The sequence below is a fragment of the Vanessa tameamea genome, chromosome 17 (genome assembly GCF_037043105.1).
Source record: "Vanessa tameamea isolate UH-Manoa-2023 chromosome 17, ilVanTame1 primary haplotype, whole genome shotgun sequence".
NCBI classification, from domain to species: Eukaryota; Metazoa; Arthropoda; class Insecta; order Lepidoptera; family Nymphalidae; genus Vanessa; species Vanessa tameamea.
The window spans coordinates 8,516,510-8,535,836 of NC_087325.1; the positions used below are offsets into that span (position 1 = coordinate 8,516,510).

The 19,327-nt window shown below is 30.5% G+C and overlaps 1 protein-coding gene across 1 annotated transcript; it reads right to left on the reverse strand.

Moving 5' to 3' along the window:
- Positions 1 to 15,343: 15,343 nt before the first annotated feature.
- On the reverse strand, positions 15,344 to 17,338 carry LOC113400358 (lipopolysaccharide-induced tumor necrosis factor-alpha factor homolog). Its single transcript, XM_026639907.2, has 3 exons — positions 17,219 to 17,338; positions 16,228 to 16,576; positions 15,344 to 15,493 (listed from the first exon to the last, which is right to left on the reverse strand). Coding segments are annotated over exons 1-3 (453 nt in total). The 5' UTR covers positions 17,220 to 17,338; the 3' UTR covers positions 15,344 to 15,390.
- Between the last annotated feature and the right edge of the window lie 1,989 nt (positions 17,339 to 19,327).

Below are 19,327 nucleotides of genomic sequence, written 5' to 3' on the forward strand. Positions count from 1 at the left end.
GCGGTACTGGAAAGTATTTGGACATATTTTATATTGTATATATATATATATATAATTCTAAAATAAAAGTAACCTAATTTACTCCTTATAAAATTAGCTATCTGCCAGTGAAAGTTCCGTCAAAATCGGTCCATCTGTTCCAGATATTAGCCGGAACAAACTGAAAGAAAGACAGACAATAATTGTAAAAAAAAATATTTTGGTATATGTATGTACCGTATTTACATCCATATGCATTTAGTAAAAAGCGATTATTTTACTATTACAAACAGACACTCCAATTTTATTATACGTATAGGTTTAATTTTATAAATATAGTTAACGTCTTATACTGAGTGAATATTAGCTCTGTTATGATCTTTACTTTATTATTGATGTGTAACACATTTCCTTTCGGTTTCCTGCAATCCTTGGTAGTGATATCGTGAAAAGGGACGGAAGTGTGTAACAGGAAGCCAGGGAAACGCGCGCTTTTAGATTTGACCAATGAGCGCGCTCGGTGCTCTGGTAGGCTGTCAGTGCCAACCCATTTCTCGAGAGGATATAGATGTTGCTTATTACCAAGGTCAAATGTTAGTCATCATATGCAATAACGCTCATCTTATTTATTATTGATCATTACCTCATTGGTATAGTTGTAAGTAATACAGTTGCTGATATTGAGGTTCAAATTCCGAGTATTATATAAAAATATTAGCCGTACCTCAGAAAGCTTGTATAACTTATAATTATATCACTGATCTCTCTCAGGTCGTAACAGATTGGACCGGTAATCTGACCGAACCATCGGTAAGGACACAGATATGTCACTTGTGTTTACACACACACATAAACACTATGATATGTCCAACGCGGTTTGCTTTACCGTTGAGAATGGCCACCATTACGAAGTCAGTCAGAAGGAAATGATTAATTAAACGCGTGACACAATAACAATTATTTAATTAATTGAAATCGTTCTTAAAATAAAAGATTTGAGTATACAAAAATATTTTTTGTAAATAATCTTAAAGTATTCTATAATATAAATAAGACGCGCATTATCCTACTGTATTTTATTTCAATAAATTCCTTTTCCAGAGCACATTTGAACCCTAATCAAATGTGGACTTACTCGAGCGTGGACATCCCAGCGAGTAGAGTCAGTCGAGCGGAGAGAATAAGGATATACGTGTCAGAGTGCGTTGTCTGTTTTTGTATATTATTTTTCATTGTGTGTGTAGGCTTACTTCTGTACTTGTTTTTCCATTTGTATAACACTGTGACAAACACACGGAAAGCAGTTGAAACTTTGATCGAAAGTTAAATTCGAATTGTATTCTTACATTTTAATATTATCGTGAGAGTTGTCACTTGATCTTGTTCTTTAAGTATATAATATGATGTATTGTATTCATTCTAATCATTTAATTATAATTTTAGTATCGTGATATTGTAATAAATCCTGTTTATAATTGTAAATAAATAAATTGCTATTTGTAATAGGAGCTGTTCCTTTACATCTTGCTTACTGTAATACAGTTTTCTGTAAATAATTGTATTATATTTATAAGCCTCATTACAAACAAATAAATCAAGAACCGTATCTAATTAAAATGTTGACGAACAATAAAATGTAATATTAATTTACAGTTTCACATATTTTCCTTTTCAAGTTAGAATTTCCGTCACTAATTGTATATGTTACGGTCAGAATTCTATCCCGGTCAAAATTAGTTTTGACTGAAAAAAATATTTAATAAAAGAAAAACCGAAAAATAACAGAAAATGTGCTGAAAAAACTAATTCGAAATCAATGGCGAGTTTTTAAGAGTGAGAATTTTTTTTAAAATGTTATCGTTGTAGTGATATATTAGTACAAGTACCACAGACTATTAAAAATATTCGCAGGTGACACGCTTACTTGACCTAAGTTGTCTTTAGTCTTTTGAGGCATTGCCAGGCGAAAGCAATTTTGACCAGAAAATAGTTTTAACAGTAACATATATACTGAATTGAGGAGCAAAATAAAAACAATAACATGAAGTTGTTTATGGATGAAAACAATGACCATTGAGTTATTTTAAAACAAATAAATATAATAATTCAAGATTTATACTCTTATTCCAATCTATGTATTGGATTGGAATTAATTACCGTGTTTTTTAATCTGTGAGATGAATTCACAATTACGAAACCCTTTTTTATCTATTGACGGAGGATTTTGCTACACAAAATTAGTATAATGAATTTATATTTATAGATTTTTACGTTAAAGTTGCTATAAAAGTTTTTTTTTTTGTTCAATTCTCTTTGTTGTTTTATGACGCGTGCCTCTAAATATATATATATACAAATACATATATCAGATAAGGTAAGTAAGACGGCTGGCAGGAGCTGGATGCGAGTTGCCGAAGAAAGACCACAGTGGCGTGCATTTGGAGAGGCCTATGTCCAGCAGTGGACGAATGAGGGCTGATGTGTGTGTGTGTGTGATAAGGTAAGTATAACATTTACTAACATTATATTACATTTTCTATAATGTTCTTACTAATATTGAAAATCTGTGAAATTAAAACAAAATAATTTATGGACATCGTGATGGCAAATATTTTTTATTTTCTATTATCCATTCACAAGAAACGCTAACTTAAATTTATTATGGTGAAACTGCAGCCGTCGCAAAATTCAGTCATTGACCCGGTTCTTGTTTAATTCGTATTAAGTTACAACGTTTTTTTAATAATTATATTATTTACAACATTAACATTTTATTAAATGAAAACATGATCTATATATAAAACTAAACAGACATAACAGTTCAGCAACTTTATTCATCTCTTTGATAACCGATGTTCCTTTTTTTGGTAGCTAGGATTGGAATAAGAGTAAAAATGTCTATATTGATTAAGGTCGAATGTCGACTTGCGAAAACAAGTTATTTCGTACTGAAATAGGATTTATTTATATCGATTCTATTTGGAGCTAAGTTAAAAAGGCAAAAAACAAATGACTTTCGATTCGAAAGTTCTAGAACAGTTCTAGAACATTGGCGGTAAAGGAAAATAAAACATTTTAGGCGTCGAATAAAATTTAAACATATGTGTCTATGAAATGTGAATACAAATCTTGACATAGTTATTAAGATTATTAGTATGAAACACTTTTTATCTGATTTAGTTTTAAACTTAATACTAAATTATTTACGAAAACAAAAAAGAATGCCTTTTCATTTTCAAGAAATAGTAAGTTTCATAAGTACTTTTAACATTAAATTTAATTTATTTCATGGAAAATAGTTTGATTGCTGTTAATCAAAAATGCAAGGAATGATTGCATTCGATTCTGCACTCACGTTCACAAAGTTCTCCTATTGTTAATTTCAATTAAGCTAACACCAAATAATCGTGCTCGTACAGCTCAAAAGAGCAAACTCCAATGGAACATAATTGCATATTTATTTAACACTTTATTGTATAATGGGTAATAATATCCAGATAAACTGATGTTAGGGGATGTCTTATTCCTCTCTCTCTCTAAAATCGGAAATGAGGAACATTTTTATGGGAGGTCAGCAACTGCGCAGGACATATATCACAGGTTAGTTCGCAAACACATCAATCTTATAATTCAATGAGATCCGACATGACTGATTACTTGCTTTTCTTTTCTATCTTTTGAGTATTAAGATTCTATGTAAGCTAATCAAAAAAATAATTTGAACCTAGAACATCAGGACCTCCTGTCTTATGATCTACCAAAAAGAACAATGAAGTCGTACCATGTATATAGGTATCTGATAGGAATTATATGAAAATACAAAAATCATAACAGGTAGTCGGGTACATAAAGACAAAATATTAATTACAGCGGACAAAAGAAAAAAACTGATAGAATCTATGTTTCGTATAAAATGTACAAACATATTATTTATTTAAATTAATAATCTTGTCATGAATTCAATACGAACTTCTATAGATTTCATGTATTTCTAAATGCGACACACAAAGCCATAACAAGCAATAAAACACTACAGGAATATTTCCGACATGTGATAAAAATAATCATGTCATAAAAACTACTAATAAAGATTACGCCGTTGATTGCGTTACAAAATCAAAATACATTATATTCAAGCATATGCATATTAATACTAATAGAAAATGAGCATACTTAATAATAATTGTATTATCAAAAGGTACAAAAGCGTGGACAAAATTTCAACTTAAAACGGTTCATTGGAACTGCTTTAAAATTCAATTGCACGATTTGACCTGTAAATACCAAAGTTTGTAGAACTATCTGAATAGAGTCAAATGATGGAATGGAGAGTAAAATATTGATTGTTTTAATAGACAAGAGAAAATTTTGTCCAATCAGAAGGAGTAAAGATAATTACGGTACCAAGTTTTCAGAATATCACATATCATATCATATCATAATTGCCTAATGCATTTCACCTTGGACATGTTCGTTTCTATATATTTTTTTTTATGATATCGGTAGGCGGACCGCAAAATAGGTCACCTGATGGTAAGTGGTCACTACCGCCCATAGACAATGGCGTTATAATAAATATTAACCATTCCTTACATCATCAATGCGCCACCAACCTCGGGAACTAAGATATTATGTCCCTTGTGCCTGTAGTTACACTGGCTCACTCACCCTTCAAACCGTAACACAACAATACTGAGTACTGCTGCTTGGCAGTAGAATATCTGATGAGTGGGTGTTACCTACCCAGACGGGCTTGCACAAAGTATTCAGTCAAAAAGCCATTTTGATTTACATTATAAAGATAGCAAATGAAAAGATTAACTACTGAGTTTCTCACTGAGTCTCATCCAGAACTTGTGGTATTATAGGATTAAATTCAATTTGCAAAATAGTTCGAGTAACATATAACATATACTGTAAAATTGTAACAGTCTATGTCAGATGCTACTCGAATAAAATATATTATGATTATGAAACCCGAGACATCCAACAACGATGGGCCGTCGAAATCACAGAAATCGCTGGTTTCACGTAGGAGACAGCAATATCAAAAAGAGTAATGGAAACTTAGTCTTATACTGCCTATGGAAGCCTTATGACTCATCAAAGACTTTTGATGATAAGAGATATCTACTGCTGCTCCGGTTGTTTTGTTATAATTTGCTCTGTATATACAATACGCTTTGCAAGAAAAGGACATTCGAGTATTAATTATTTACAATGATATGAATGATAGGACTTATAGGAAATATAATTACTATTTTTTTTTCTTCAGAATAATAAGTTTTCTTTATATAAATCAAAAGAAATAAATATCATTATTATTATAGTAGTTGAGTCGTTTGAATATTTTAATAAAGTTTTTAGACTTTGTATTAAAAATGGCATATCTTTTCGTGAAGTAAAAAATAATCCAAATGATTGTTTCTTTTACCAAACAGTTAGGCGAACGGTCAAATGTGCCACCTGATGTTAAGTGGTCACCTCTACTCACAAACATTGGTACCTTAAGAAATATTAGCCATTCATTACAATGCGCAGCCAACGTAAGACTAACTAAAATGTTAAGTCTCTAGTGCCTGTAGTTACACTGGCTCACTGAGCCTTCACACCGGAACACAACAATACTAAGTATTGCGGTTTGACTGTAGAATATGAGTAGTCGGCACCTAAACGTACTTACACAAACCCCTACTATTAAGTAAATAACCTAAAAGCCTGCATTTTAAATATAAAGTATGTACACAATTTTAAACATAAATTGAAAATGAATTATCATAGAATGTCTACCTTGTGTATCTTTAGTCAGTACTGAGTTGCAAAACACTAGATTTTATGGTTTAAGTAAGGTATAAATATAACCTTTAGTAGACATACGTCAGTGTTACGCATGCGTAAAGTTGTAAGTGCATATACATTTTTTTTTTTTTGCATTAACAGCCTGTAAAGTTCCCACTGCTGGGCTAAGTCCTAATCTTCTTTTTGAGGAGAAGGTTTGGAGGATATTCCACCACGCTGCTCCAATGCGGGTTGGTGGATAAAAATGTGGCAGAATTTTGTTGAAATTAGACACATGCAGGTTTCCTCACGATGTTTTCCTTCACCGCCGAGCACGAGATGAATTATAAACACAAATTAAGCACATGGAAATTCAGTGGTGCTTGCCTGAGTTTGAACCCGAAATCATCGGTTAAGATGACGCGTTCTAACCACTGGGCCATCTCGGCTCTTATACATACTTGTTTATAATTAATTAACATTTTAAATTTCGCAGAACAAAAAACTATGTTGGTTGCAGAGTTTTCAATCATAAATGCATCCTTGGTAACTTTGCACTGTAAATTAGCTTTTAAAATACCAACATCTACTGTGTATAAATCTTTTTATGGAAGAAACATAGACAGAAAAAGAATTGTGCGATTTTATCTGACGTTTTAATATGTTTATTAATATTAAAAGGTTTTATTTAACCTGTAAGCTACATTTTGAAGAATAATAAATGAAAAAAAAAACGATTTATATAAATGATTATAAAATTTTGCAAAAATATATAAGTATGTTACATATATATGTAGATAAAAAATATCACACTGTTCATCATCGACTTCACGCAGATCTCCAACCAAATTACCTCGGCGGAGACGACGAAAACATTCTCCCCCTCCATAAGCGTCGCCAGGACTAGGACAACCACTCTCTACCCCGGAAACTTCCGTAGGAGCGTTCCCGTGATGACTGATGATGGGTATTCCGGTGCGCTCGGCACAAATAACAAATATCTCCAATCCGCCATCTTGAAAATAAAAATAAATGTATTTCTTTTGCGATGATATCTTGACTTATCCGATTACACCCCTTTTTATACCTTACCTATTTTTTTAAATATGCGATTTAATAAATTAATAGACAAAGTTAAAAACAAATGGATAATCCTATTATAGAAACGAATACCGTGCCCAGGAAGGATTTATTGACTTTGCAGAGTCGGGAACTTGGTGTTATAAGTTTACCTTTACTTTTCGTGTTTATACAATGATTGTTACACTATTTGCTGTTAACCAATTATGTATCGGTAAGAATGCATCGTTATCACGTTTGCATCGTCATAATTAACTTATTTTCTGTCAACTTTAATTATGATAGAACTAATCTTTACCAAACAATACAATGTCACAAATACATTCAGCATAGATGAAGATTCTATATAAACACCAAAAACAAAAAATGACCTTAAATTAATCCTTGCGAAACGAATGACATGCGAATGTCATTGGATCCCAGAATTATTTCTCATGTTTCTTATTTTATTAAATTGAAATTTAATCATACTAAAATCATAAAGGCGAAGGTTTACATGGATGGACGCTTGATACTCAATCAGGCCAGAACGTATGAAATTTGGTACAGAGATAGATAATAGCTTGGAATAACACATCGGTTACCTTTAATCCTATCTTGAATCCTACCTACCTATTACCATCCTCTCATACGGGAAAACTAGAACTAGTAGATATAAATATATATTAAAAGTAGTCTAGTTATATGAATGTCGAGGCAGTAACCAAATACTTCGGAAATTTCCACTGCAAAAAGTCAATACCTTTTTTCTTACGACTAGTATGAGTGAGTGACCTATTGTTATTACAGACATAAAATATATTTTATATTCTGTAATGTGATTCAAAAATAAAAGCCCGTTAACACAATAAAACTCGTGTTAAATTAGTACAATTTTATTATATATTATATTATATATAAATAATATTGAACCGCCTGTCTGTGAATTTAGAATAACTACGTTTTTCCACAAGTAACCAAATTTTTTGTTTGCTATTTAATATTCTCACGGCTAAATTTCGACATTCAACCAATTTTAATAAAATTTGCTACAGACAAGTTTGAAACCCATGTACAAACATATTTTAATAATTCACCAGTAAAAGCTATAAGTTGGGTTATATACTATATGCATATAGGCAGGCTGGCTAATTGTTCGGTAATTTAAGTGGTCACCACCGTACATACACATTAATCATGTATTTCATGGCTAATGCTCTAGGAACATTATTTATTATTTGTGATGAGAAAGGTAAAAAATGAGGAGTATGTGATGAGTTCGACGGCACGATAAATACAGTATTATATTTTACGAACGTGTCATTGGTATGACAGACTTATTGAATTAATATTCATAATTGTTAGTTGGAGCTTAAATTACTTGACTTTGACCTTACTAGTATGTTTCAATCACATCGCGAACTAACGATACATTTAAGTATAAATGGTATTGTCTGTGGTAATTTTTTATGGAACTCCGCTATAAAATCCGTATCTATGGTAATGTACTTTTTGAAATGTATGTTTTTCAGTCTTCTCCTTACAATGGATATACTTGTGTAACATAGATTATTTATGTAACTAGTTAGATACGCATTAAATACAGATCTATATTAAATCCATAATTAATTTAAGCTACTTAATTGGAATAAGGATTAATGTTGTATTGCTTAAAATCGCTTCGAAAATAAGCCATTATTTCTCGTAAAAAGTAAAGGTTAAAAAATGGTTTTGGGTGTACAATACTGTAGTACATTCTTTTAATCTATCTCGTAGGGTTCAGCCAGCGTTTGCAATGTAAGCGCAAATAAAGTGTTTATTTACGAAATCACCTTAGAAACTTTTAAAATTAATTTTATCAATGTTTCTCTATTAGTGCATATAAACCTTCCTCTTGAATCAATCTATCTATTGAAAATAATTTATGCTATGTAATGATTATAAGTATGTAGATCAAAATCTTTGATCACCGAATCGGATTTTATTATTTATAGTTAATAACCTAGGAATAATTTTACTTATTTTAACGCTTTCCTGTGGGAGTTATATCTCGAAGAAGGACGGAACTGTATCAGCCGGGGAATTGCGCGCTAATTGATTTAACCAATGAGCGCGCACGGTGCTAGAGATGACCTTTATAGGGCACCAACACATTTTCGGTGAGTATATAATGATAATATTATTCAATACCAAGGTGAGATTTCTGATGCTACATATCTGTGTTATTTTATGTTTGATCAAAATCAAAATCAAAATATACTTTACTCAAGTAGGCTTTTACAAGCAGTTTTGAATCGTCATTTAATCGTCTATATTAAGTAAAGCTACCACCGTTTCGGAATGTAGATTCTACCGAGAAGAACCGACAAGAAACTCAGCAGGTACTCTTTTACAACATCTTTTGAATTTGGTGATTTGTTAGGTTAATTATACTCGCCCCCTTTAATGTGAATTTACTCTGACTACTGTAACCAAAATCAATTTTCATTTAAAGGCATTTGCAATAGAATCAAATCAAATATATTTTATTCAAGTAAACTTTACTATAAAGCATTTTTGAATCGTTATTATTTAAATCTACGAGGAAGATATAGCGATAAATTCGCACAGATATTGATTTTTGAATTATTTTTGTTACAAACTACTTAATTATGCTTATAAGAATTGATTAACTGTACTTATAACAGTTACGTTTTAGTTCATGTATTGTACTTTATTGTTGTATTCCTACTTTTGATTTCTATTAATAGATTATTCTAGCAGGTTGTGTTGTGATAGCAACCGCGATCGATGGCTTTGTGTAGCCTGAGAGGTCTTGTAAGGAGAACACGAGTCGGGCAGATCGTAACGTATATATTGGAGATCCGTTAATTTACGTAGAGACGGAAATCCAAAACATCACTATTTAAGACGAAAATAAAAATGAAATGGTTTTTATAATAATATCATTTAGACCAAGAAAATCACTAATGAGGTTCTTTAAATTATTTCGCGTTCAATTAGTCTTGTGAAATTACGTTTAAGAACTAATTGTAAAAAGTCGACTTGAATAAAGTATATTTTGATAAGGTTTTGCTTATGTGCTAATGCGATAGGCATAATTGTAGCTCCTGCTTTACATTATATAATGAAGCGTTTCCAAGCATTTAATAATAATTAAAATGATATTCCTCGACGTAAATAATGTAAATGTTTTTCTCACTAAAATGTACATTGCTCGTTACTACGCAGGATAGCATCATTCCGCAATCAATAATCCTTGGAATACGTTTTAAAATAGCTCTTTGATATCGTACCTACTTATATAACATTCAAGCTTTGAGTTACTAAGAATTTTTTACTATTTTATTTGCTTTATACTTTCTCGGTATTGGAATAGGATTAAAGGAACTATTTTCAAGTCCTAATAGCTAATAGCTCTTTAATTATTATTATTTACCTAATGGACTTGTTTAAATCTTCGAGAAAAGTACAATAAGAGATACATTGTGTAGATATATAAGCAATTCGAAACGTATGTCCTATTATATAATAACGTGCGTCAAAATATTACAAATAATAGTACAACAAACATAATTAACAATCACAATTCTCAAAATAAGTGATACGATTTTTAGGGTTCCGTAACCAAATGGCAAAAAACGGAACCCTTATAGATTCGTCATGTCATGTCTGTCTGTCTGTCCGTCCGTATGTCACAGCACCTTTTTCCGAAACTATGAGAACTATACTGTTGAAACTTGGTAAGTAGATGTATTCTGTGAACCGTATTAAGATTTTGACACAAAAATAGAAAAAAAAACAATAAATTTTGGGGTTCCCCATACTTAGAACTGAAACTCAAGAACTTTTTTTCATCAAACTCATACGTTTGGGGTATCTATGGATAGGTCTTCAAAAATACTATGGAGGTTTCTAATATCATTTTTTTCTTAACTAAATAGTTTGCGCGAGAGACACTTCCAAAGTAGTAAAATGTGTGTTCCCTCCCCCCCCGTAACTTCGAAAATAAGAGAATGATTAAACTAAAAAAAATATATGATGTACATTACCATGCAAACTTCCACCGAAATTTGGTTTGAACGAAATCTAGTAAGTGGTTTTTTTAATACGTCATAAATCGTATACGTTTGGCGGTAGAATATCTGTTGAGTGTAACTACCCACACCCCCAGCTTGCTCAAAGCGCTACCACCGAGTAAATATATAATTTGTAATGAACAAAAGATTCTTTGTAGAGATCTTGACTTAAAAAGTGCTAACTTCTGAAACTATTATAAATATGACAAATATTTTATAATTATTACTATATTTTAAAAATAATATTATAATTATTATAAAATATATTATTATTATTATAATATATATAATAATATATATTTTAAAAATAATCATGTTTAATAAATAATTATTTCATTAAAAGCAGCGACAAGGTTTAGATGTAAATAATAAAGTAATTTGTAATTTATCCTTCTATTATAAATATCCTTCAATCAATTGCAGACTTTAGGTATTAATTAACCTTATTTTTCCTTTTCAATATAATATAGATGTATTATGTGTTATCGATGTGAAATATATACTGGCGCGTCTTGGGGGCAAGGCGGACTCATATGCCGTGACGACAATAGGCGGAAAACTCTTGCGCTTTGCCGGCACAAAGCTGTTATATGACAAGGTTCCTTCTCTCCGCTACAGCTCTCCATGTGAGCGTGACGCGTATATTATTTACTACGATACATCATACAATTTATTATAATAATATCAAGTAATATGTTTATTTTATTAAAGGAAGTATGATATTGTATATCTTTTTCTTTTTTTTTAATTAAAAATTATTCCAATAATTCAACAATCATAATTAATATATATGACGACTGATTTTCTCAAAATATATTACAATTATACATTTTTATGAGAATAGGAAGCAGTGTTAGGTTACTAGTTACTCAAGTGCATAACAGAAAAACCTTTTAATTAGATTTCTGATTTCATAGTTGAGTTAGATAGAATAATACTCGCAGTCGCAAGGGACAACTTTTAAGATACCGGGGTAGACGGCACAGTGACGTCTTAAGAAGTTGCTTATACTTGTCATGTCATGCCAGTCTCTAGAGAATATGTGAGTTGGTACTTGAGGTGACTATCAGATAGTTGAGTTGCTCGTCTACGATATATAAAAATGATTGTGAAATATATTATGAAGGGGCCACTTAATAATGACGTCACTGGATTTACGACAAAAATGCCGTAAGCTAATGTTTCTTATTTTACACTTTTTGAATGTTTTGCCTAAACATTATTATTTTATTTGAATAATCAATTAAATCTATAAAATAAAAGACGCGTTGTCCGTTCTTTTGTCCGTATTCTATTATTTTAATGACTTTAGTTTTTATGACATGTATTTATTTCAAAGATGCTTTACAATAGAATATGTAATAAATATGTACACAGAATCTTGTTACACTGTATTGACTAATTTATACCGAACTTGTGGTGACAAAAATTTTTATTTTTAGAATATTGTATTCCAAAAGTAAAAATTACAATAACGCTATTCTACAAATTTCAATATATGTATATTTTTAAAATTGTCTATGCACAAATATTCCGAGTATGCACGTAGATATATCAAAACAAACCAAAACTGGTTTATCTAAGCTCTGTCTTGGTCAGAACATTGTTTACCGAGTCAGTGACTCCCAGATAACAACAATACTTCACTTGACTTACTTTTATATAACAATGTAAGCATAAATACTGCACTACACTACACAAACTTAGTAAAATCATTTCGTTATAAAATAAAATATTCAGTCGAATTTAATTAGCTTGACAAGCTGTTCATTATGCTAATTACACATCGTTAAAAATTTACGAGATGATAATATTTTTCAAGTATGTAAATTGAACTAAACATTTTGAATTTTATAATACACACACAAGCACACACATACACACATGATTCGTTGAATCATGAAAATCCAATATTCTATTCAAAAGTTATACATTAATTATTATATGTCTGTATTGAATATCGCACTACAAACGAACTTAACAAACGAGACCATTTTATTATCATGGTGTGCGTACAAATACGCTTGGCACTCACAAACGTCACCTTACTAGTGTGCGTGTATAATAGCAAAAACTGGACAATCATTTTTTTTTTAAATATTTTTAATCAAAAGTGTAAAGTGGTCTGACATAACTTTGTAATAAAAATACTGGGAAGAGTAACAACTGAGTATATTCCCGTCGTTTCTCGGTAGAATAATTCCGAACCAGTGACGTAAATTGACAATTCGAAAGTGCTTGTTAAAGCCTACTCGAATAATGTATATTTTGATTTCGATTACAAGACAAGATTGTTTTTTTTTTTAATTTAATTAGGAGAAGGATACAATATAGGAGCTTGAAATATATTTTTGTTATTTATTACATTTAAACTAATCATTAGTTTGTTCGGAACTACTCGATCAGATACTTTCCAAAATCTGTCTAAATCCATTATACTAAAAGTCATTACAAATTTTTAAATCGTTATCTTCTTCATTTACCTTCATTTGAGAAAAAGAATAACTACTGAGTTTCTGTTAGTTATACATTCAATTTAATCCCGTTACGTGACGATTCGAAAGTGATTATGCTTGTGCCTACTTGAAAAAAGAATATTTGTTGACATATATTTACAGTAATTAAGTGTAAAAAGTCCACTGATGAAAAATGTAGCTCAAAAATCAACACAAGGGATTGGAAAAGTGTAAAAATAAAATTAGTATAAGTTAATACATTTTATTATGAATATTTTCATATAAGTATTTACCATTGTTTTTTTTTTAATATCTATATAACAATACCAATCAATAAACCAACAGTACCTTTTTTCAAAAATAATTTATAAAAAAATTACCTAAACATTAACCAAATTCGAACACATAGACTGTTGATAAAAAAATCCAAGAATATAGGTATTTTCATTTATTTTTAAAGATTTCATAAAAATGACAAAATAATTTCTTAAGAAAAACTGATTTTAATTTCATTCACGTGACGTATGAACATTACAATATACAATAATTTCCTTATCGAGGAGTTTTCTTTCAATATTAGTATTACAATAATATTGTGTATATTCATAATAATATAAAACTTATTAAAAGAAAAATTGTTGATCATTGCATAAACATAAGCAGTAAAAGTAAACTTACACGTTACGTTAATTTCCGACTTCATAAAATCGATACTTCCTGGAGCACGGTATTCATTTCTATAATAAGATTCCACAGCTATTTTTAACTTGGCCTTTTAATAAATTTAAAACTCATGTCAACAAAGATTAATTATAAACGTCGATTTAATATTAGTTGATTTTCAGGCTGTATATATATGTAAATAAAATTAAATACATTTAATTGACATAAACTCAGTAGTTATAATAGTTGTTACTGAGTTTCTTGCCAGTGTTGGTTGAATATACACTCTGAAAATATTGTATTATTACATTTTATTCAATACTGTGGCACGGCGATTCCAAAGTTCATTTATGAGCCCACTTGAATAAAGATTACTTTGATAAGTTATTACGTTTATCACAACTAAAAACGCTAATTCTATTTAAACTCGTATTCAATATCAAATAACTACACTAAAGGCCTGGGAAACACATATTCAATGGAGGAGGTTTCAAGCTTTTTCCACCAAACATCGATACGATTTGGTGGATACACGGGTCACAAAATTTCATCCGGCAAGTACAAGTTTCCTCAAGATGTTTTCACTAAGCACACTTAAAAACTTCATGGTGTAAACTTAATATTTTCCCAGCAGTGCGATTCTGTTAGATTTCACTTCGCATCTCACGCGTGAAATGTTGACAACCGATTTACGGCGATAAATTATATAATAATTATAGTCAAAATCGTATATCACATACTGACATTTCAAACTCGTGTTCGGCTGAGTTTCGAGTATATTCTTACAGAATACCTCTGTTGATTTTAATACATTTTGATTTCATATTCTTCATTTAAGAATCACGTCTAACCGAGCCATTAGTACACATAAAAAAATACATTAATCATTACGTACAATTTATATACTCTGGGACAAGGATAACTATTAACGATATTTTAAATTTAACTGAAATATTTATTTATTATATTTATATATATTATTCATAAGAGTGTAATAATTTCCATATATTTGTGAACACAACTCTACAAAGTAGTAAAATAAATAAATTGTTTAACTAATATGAAAAATATTAATTAAATATGCAATATATTCTGTACTTTTATCCCGTGTATAATTGTATTCTTGTATTGTCTTTTATACAGAGTAATGAAATATTTACATATTTAAACTTATGAAATAATTTTACAGATTGTTATGGCAACATAGGGAATGTTGCCACTATGTTAGGTTTCAGAAAGCATACAAATCCACGATGGTAAGGATATCGAAAGCCTACGTCATAACTTGTTAAGTTGTTAACTTATTCGCTTACGGAGACTATGATGGAGCTCTGTTCTACTCTACCGAAACCACACGGATCCAGTATCCTTCTCTCTTATCCGACGTAAGATCCAACGTATGCATTGCAATTCGTACAATAGTGTTCAGCGTTATTGCAAGTGTCCACGCAATAAGGAAGACACACACACGGCCAGCAACTGTAAATGCAATAATTCAATATTATAATTAAACATTCAATCATGATTTGCAGAGTAATTAGTTTTAATTTTATTTATATATGAAGACCTAAGTGTTAATAATTCTTATTTAAATAAATGTTATAATGACTTGCATGTGTCATTTTTGTCCGTAAAAATCTGATCAGTTTCACTTGTTGTTTGAACAATTGTTTTGAATGCTTTAATGTTTCGTAAGGTCGATAAACAAGAAACAATTAAAAGATCACCCGTCTTTCTCATTCTTCTGTTCTTTTCGAGTGTATCCGGCGAAAGCAATTGAAATTTGACAAATATATAGTTAGTTGACCTAAATATGTATAGTATGTATGAATAAACAGATTCTGTTGATGTTGGAGTGAAAATTTGAAAAATAAAAATATATACAAGAAAATCAACAAACAACAAAAAACTATCATATAAAACACAGTTAGGTATTTTCGTTTATTTTAAAATGTCAAAGTGTTAAGTTTTCAAATACACAATAATCTCTAACACAAAGGTGAACACTGTAATCAGAAAATACCGAGTTTAAATATATTCTATATTAAAACTGTTCTATTCGCCTTATCGCCGGCATAGAAAATAATATATTTGAAATGTTTTCTTTCATTTTGAGAGTAATGATTAATAATATAATAATAATCTCATACAACAACGGCACTAATATGTACTTTTATTTATAAATACAATAAAAAAAATATTATGGCACTTACCCAAGAATACATAACATCAGCGCAAGCAAATGTGTTCTCAAAGATGGAGTTCTTTCAACCCTGGTTATTATTTGTTGGTTACATGATCTACATACGTATGGCGAAGGATTTGGGCTCATACTGTTTGCAATAACGACAGCTGGGTATATTGTGGTGCTAGAGGGATGAACCACTGTGACTTGTGGCTGACTTGATATTGGGTAGCCAGGATAACTTTGTCCAGTTCTTGGATCATTGTAATTTGGTCCAGGTGGACCAGGATAGTTAGGTCCATCTGGGAGACCAGGGTACGGCGGAGGGTCTTGAGATGGCCGTACATAAGGTTGCGAATCGACTGTCGGATCTTTCACTGTAATTATAAGAAACTCAAATTAAAATAATCATGATTTATTTTGATTTTGTAATTATGAGAACTTATGTTTTTAGACACCTTTATAAATAACACTATGGTTCTTAATTAAGTTTATTATATGTATAATTTAATTATATTAATTTTAAATTACCAGACATTTTATAATACATACATATATTGATATATTGTAACAAAATATTTTAAAGTGAACGATAAGGAATGATATCAAATAACACTGATAATATTATGACTAAGACACTAAGCTAAAAAAGTTTTGAAATAATAAAATATTCTAGTATGACACATCGATAAATTTACATCACCTATAATATTTACTATCTTTGAATAGTTGATGGAACAGCTTCTAATTATTATAATAATATCTCAATCAACAATCTCTAAATAAAATGAATTATAAGGTAAGTTTACATAACCAAAAATTAATCTTTTTAAATACCTTCGACACAAAATTAGTTTTTAACTAAATAACAAATATTAAGTTAAATATTAATTCGTCACTGTTTACACACAAGTTCAAACAATTACACAATATTACACGAAATAAAAAAAAAAAATGAAACTAGTTGACAATCGTTTTCAAAATTTGTGATGAAATAATCAAATATTTTGACCACTTACTTTTTTTTTATTTTAAAACACTCTGAAACACGAATCGTCTTTTATCGAACAAACTTTCAATATAACTGATAAAGAACTAGTTTTTATCAGTTATATTGAAAACATGAACACGTCACAATGGTTCCACGGAAAGGAGATTAGGTAATATCGATATTTGATAAAAAATAATCGCGCGAAAGAATTTTCTTTAAAAGTATGTTTTTATTTTTATACTGTTTTATTTTTATATTATCGATAGTCGGACGGGAAAATGGGCCACCCGATGGCAAGTCGTCACCACCGCCCAAAGACTTTAGCGCTGTAAGAAATATTAAACATTCCTTAAAATGGCAAATGCGCCATCAACCTATGGACCTGGCTTACTTCAAACCGGAACACAACAATACTAATTATATTGCTGTGTGGCGGTGTTATATCCACTTAGTGGGTGTATCAATAGTGCTTGCACAGAGCCCTACCATCAGGTATTAAAATTGTCAAAATATGGACTTCGAAAAATAGCAAAGTTTTTTTGTACATCTACATAGATTTCATCACTTAAAAGTATCTGATTCGGTACGACTTTGTATTTTCTTCTTATGACCCTAATCAAAATATTATTAATATAGTAGAATTATTGAAATCAGCTCTTAATTTTTGAAAAATGTATTGATATTATATTTCAAAACAATTAAACTGTTTACGCAACAAGCGATAAAAAAAAGAAGAAAACATAGCACTTCTGAATATGAAAAATATGGGCGTTGAAACGATGCATCAGGATGCAGCCACCCCGAACCCACCCTGAACGTAGTACTTCAGGATATAAATACAGGTTTTGTGTAAAACGTCTGTTTTCCTCGATTTATATGAAACTCATAACGCTCGTTAACGTTCAATAAATAGGAGAGGTCAAGTAGATTCAGACTGTGTAGTAATATAAGTAGAAATTCATAATTGTAGAGTATTTTGTTTACAAGACTTTATAATATGAAATGCCTGTACATTTCTACAGGAATTTGTAAAGTTTAAGCGGATTATTTCTATTTCTCTCAAGAAATTCCCAGTACCAGCCCGAGGTTGGGAAGCTCTTTGTCTTGTCCATTGGAATCTCATATCTTGGACTCTTGCACTATATAATGCTATTTTTTAAAGTTTAACTTGTGTTTTCAAAATACCAGTGATGATGTCTTCCAAACCCATTTCAAACACGGTGGCCGTTCTTAAAAGAAACTAGGTTACTATGCATATTCTATTATAGTGCACCGGTGCACTTTCATAAACAAACTTTTATGTGCAGCAGTATCGGACAATGAGAGTTAGGTAATAGAGAAACCTGTCAACCTATGAGTGTACACAATATTGCACTTTAATATATCCTGCGTAAAAGATTGGACATGGCTGAAATCGACAAGGCGACATCATAAAATTAAGATTGCTAACTTAAATAAAATATTTTAATTCTAATATTTTCTAAAATTATAGAATGGAACTTATTAATAGTTTGATAAATAAAGAAATCTTTAGTAATATTATAAACATGACGTATTTATTTTAACGCGCTTATCTAACAAGCCGATAAAAAATAAATGTTTTTATTTTTCATACTCCAATGATTGGGGAAGGTATACGACACAATGCTACGTAAGAGGACAGAGTTGGAGCGGAGCAGCTATACGTTTAATAAATTCCAATTATTTTCATTGCATAACGAATAAGCTTTTAATTCCTAAATTTAGTATTATACATCTATATCCAATTTTTTTCTTCTGTATTCGACTGTAAATTAAATAACGTAAACTTCCTTAACAATCTGAAAGAGCAATAATACGATTTATATTGCTTAAGACAAAGTTGAGTAGAAAGGATTTCCTGTCGCGAAGATATCGAATAAATACAGATACGACTATATTCTATAAGATGTGACGTGTTTTCACACAGTAAAGCCATTCTGTAAGGAAAGACACTCAATGATTGAACTTATCGTAAAATGTCGTAACGACCATTGTGATGCGCCATTTTGATACGTGTAACATTTACCTTTCGTTTATAATTTCAGTCAATATGGCGAATCAATTTTTTAAGATCTCACGTCTTTTTACCGGAGACCTCCGTGGTCGAGTAGTGTGT